The sequence below is a fragment of the Sphaeroforma arctica genome (assembly GCF_001186125.1).
Source record: "Sphaeroforma arctica JP610 unplaced genomic scaffold supercont1.883, whole genome shotgun sequence".
Classification (NCBI taxonomy): Eukaryota; class Ichthyosporea; order Ichthyophonida; genus Sphaeroforma; species Sphaeroforma arctica.
In genome coordinates, this window is record NW_014039675.1 from 9,137 (window position 1) to 13,319 (window position 4,183).

The 4,183-nt window shown below is 42.0% G+C and overlaps 1 protein-coding gene across 1 annotated transcript in view; it reads left to right on the forward strand.

Annotated features, from left to right (window-relative positions):
* Window positions 1–4,038: 4,038 nt before the first annotated feature.
* SARC_09079 (hypothetical protein) overlaps window positions 4,039–4,183 on the forward strand; it is a gene marked incomplete at both ends in the record, with an annotated part of 1,719 nt that continues 1,574 nt past the window's right edge. Inside the window, one exon of the mRNA XM_014296921.1 lies at window positions 4,039–4,065. Coding sequence (XP_014152396.1) covers window positions 4,039–4,065 — 27 coding nt within the window. The remainder of the gene's footprint in view (window positions 4,066–4,183) is intronic.

The window sequence follows — 4,183 nt, forward strand, 5'->3', positions numbered from 1 at the left end:
TGTGTGTGTGTGTGTGTGTATGTATATATNTATATATATATCTATATATATATATATGTATATATATATATATATATATACTGTCCCATCCATAAAATGGGTCTTATAGTAAGTGTAGCCGTCTTCGGATGTTTTGTCAATTATATTTTTGACTTGTGACTCCATAACTGGGACATCAGAATCAAATGAGCGAGCGAATGATAATTCGGAGGTAGGGATACGGTGAGTGCCTAGATTGGTTGCGCTAGTACCATCAATATTATTCACTTCGTAAGTATCACTCTTCTCATCATGGTAGGAAATAACAAAAGGTCCTATCGTCTTAGAAGAGAGTTCGGTAACGTTGGCATTGCGATTTATGTTATTAACATAATCGCCAACTTTGAACTGAACAATGTTCTTAATGATATTCCATCGGTCATACGCTTTAAGTAGGACACCATTTTTGTGCAAGAGTAAACAAGGGTAAACATTGTTCTGCATATGCTTGATCTATTGTAGCCACGAAGTAACGTATTTTTCGGGCGCAGTTTTGTCAAACGTTGCTTGTAATTCACTATAGCGGGCCAAAGAAATAGTGGAACGAGAGTGTACCAGTTTGAGGATTCATGCAGTTATTCATTTGAGTCTTAACCTATTTCAAATGATAAGGCCACATACCTTCAACGTCATCTAGTGCGGTACACAATAGCTTATTTAGTTCTCTATGACGTGTCTCATTTGCACCCTGCGTTTGAGGTTTATAAGGAACACCACGCATATGGGTCATGCCTGATACGAGTATAGGTGCCTCCATTACGTCGGTACAAAAGTCACAACCGTTGCCAGAACATAGTACTCGGGGGAAACCGAAGTCATTAAAGACGTGATAGCATAAATCTGCCACTGTTTGCGGGCGTTTGTTCGGTATTGTATAAAGCAAGTTGTAGCCTGAAGACACACATAAGAAATGACAGATATATACATCGCCAGTATGCTTGGATCGCGGGAGTTTAACCAAATTGACTATGACTCGGCGCATCGGTTGGTCTTCTGTCACACTTTTTAGAGATGCCCAACCGTAGCGTTTGATCTGGTTCTTTTCACAATCAGTACAGCGTCGGTATACTTCACGTATGGTTAATTTCAGCGCGGGGTGATCAAGCCCTGCACAAATGGCCATCTTATAAGTGTGCTCATAAGGTTGATGAGTTAAATTATGTATTATTTTAACTCTATTCTCGAGCTCTTCTAAGTCAGTCAGATTCTGTGTAACACTGGCTAGATGAACCATAGTCCCGTTAGAAAGGGCAACTTCAGCATCAGGAGGGGCAGACTCCTGAGATACGTATTTAACATCATTATATTGTTGAAATATCTTCTTCAGTTGTTTCGCAACTCCTGGCTGTTCTTTAAGCAGCGCTTTAAGTAGTTGAGTGCGAGCTTCAGGTTCTCTTCGAGCTTTGAGTCTTTGATCCATGGCCTTAGCGAGTTTCATGTTTTTACAATCTAATGGCGTCTCAACCGGCATTCCCTCGACTTCATTCTTGTTGGGTGCATGTGTTGTACGAGTCTCGAGCTTTGTTTCATACTCCTTAGACTCCTCTAGTTTAGCTAAGAACTCGGTTGAGGATTTCCACTTAGTGGTACCTGCAGGACCGATGCGACAAACGATGGTGTGTTTCCAAGGTGTCTTCTTACCATGGGTTATGGTAGATTTAGTAATATTAACATAATTAAACAACTGAGATAGAATATTAATCTTACACATGTCCAATATCAATTCAACGCAAGTGCGGCTTTGAGAATCACGGAATGCAAATGTACAGTCAATCGTAAAACGTTGAAATGTACTAAATGTAACCATGATGAATACAACGCAGAAGTCAGTCTCAAGTGTATGAAATATTTGGGTTTTCAGTTCTGCCTATAGTGCTGATAAAACACATGACCGCGGTAAACCTTACTAAATGATACAAGTAAAGAAGTTTATAGGCACCACAGACGTCTACTTGCGACATACACATCCGTCGCGTACTCCATTCATCCTATCACAACACGACATGCGCACACTACCACGTACAAGCCCATCGACAGCTGAATGGATGCTACACAAAGATCTTTTCCCCGTAGGCATGTGGTCAAAATTGAGGAGCGCTTAGGACAGAGTGTTAAGTCTGAATAAGTGAACTCAGTCGGCAGTGCCACCGGGAATGACACGCTTGCTGTTTTTATTCATCACGTCCCTATGTGTTACGAAATTGTCTATATCATCGGGTAATGTGAAAATACCCATATCTATGATTTTGGTCTCTTAGGACTAAGTCATCACTTCTCTTTGATTAGATCCTATGTTCCACAATCTGTTCCGGTTCTCTGGCCCGGTCCTAAATTAATATACTGGGTCCGGTCCTCTGGTCCGGTCCTCAAATCCTCTCTTAAGTTCGGTCCTCTGGTCGGATCCTAGATATCCGCCTAGTTTACTTAGTCCACAGACGTTTTTGATGATATGCATATATTTGCAACCAAATATAACCATCAAGTCCCCGACAACTTTTGCAGTCTCAAGGAAAGGGCACCACTATATGAGTCATAATGTCGACGCAAGCATCTCTACGTCAATATCCCATTCGATGACACTTCCTGGACGAAAAATGATGTGAATGACGTATGTACTTATCCTAGTATTTTCCCTATCACCAAGCAGTCAAAATCATATACAAACATCACGTCAACTTCACTGTCGTGTGGATCATCTAGATAACTCACAATACCATTCTACGCGAGGCAACCGAAGCAGTAGGCTTTCCACCCTGGAAGTACATCTCTATCGCATTTGTCGGCAACATTCAATACGCCATTCTACCAACCGTTGTCCTACTCTGCGTCCAAGCCGATACATTGCCATCTCATTTTAAAGCCTCCGCGTTCTGTACACGGTGTGCTACCGGAGAAAATATGTAAACTTCAGTGGATATTACAAGTTTCAACAATACTTAAATAGACTAAGGTACAATTTAAATCAGTTAGGATTTAGCACTTGTAGCTTGTGTAAGATTGGTCGGGAGTGCCTTTTGATATGAGTCTTAATATTCTCGATCACACAGGACGTACTCCTAGCTGTTCTTTATTGAATAATTTTCACTAGAAATACTAGGTGTTCATGACCACATGTCTAAGGTGTAGATAGACGTAAGAATATATGTCATGTTAAAACATTGCAAAGTTCCATCTGAAGAAAAGAAGAAGAAAATGAAAAAGAACTTATTGGATTCTTGAGATTGGTGGGAGGTTTATTATATTATATCCTACTTCTATTAAAGTGACAATAAACTCCAAGTAAATGAATCATAGGGATAATATTATTTATTTCAAAAATAGCAAGTATGTATGTATGATACAATGTATAACATATGGTATGGCTCTCATAGTCGCTGTAGTGGTTCAGGAAAGATTGATGGGAAGAAGTGGTCAGTAAATTCCCGTTTGAAGCTTGGGCCAAGTGAGTCGACAATGGAAGATATGTGCTGAGTCAATTCGGGCCGGTGTTGACAAAACACTGATACTATCGAATGTTACATATATTCGCTTGCTGACCTACTAAGTAGAGTACCCACCTCTGTGGTACGGATCGGGTCTGCGCCGTGTAGTGCCGCGGAGTGGGTTAGTGCAGAGTACGAAATACCGAGAAGCACCAGGTTATCCGTCATATTCCGGTCGAGAAGCGAGGATGGGGGTAAGCCAATGCCGCACCAGACCACGGATGAATTCGGTATGTGTTGGCTGGCCTGGATCGGAAGTATCATAGTTGGAACCAACAAGCGCGATGATTTGGTTTAAACCGATATTTGGAAGTAGTACTCCAATAGCGTGATTAGCCGTGGTATGGGGAACATCTGTTGATGTGTCAGGGATGGGTGAGGGTACGGTGGTTCTTCAACATGCTGGAGAAAAGATCCAAGGTGTTCGTGGAGGGTCCAGATACCGTGGAAGTCGTGGCACTCCTGTAATTGCTGAAGGAGGTCAGGGCCAATGGGCGGCAGTTTCGGGCCTACCAGGATGAGTCGAATCAGTTGTTGGATGCAGGTAAAGTGGCTGGTAGTGAACTTGTGGCTACCGGGGCAGACAGGGCAGAGACAGCCGTCGGTGCGGTAGTCGAGCAATGTGAACATGTACATATTCGTTACAATCATAGCACAGAGCC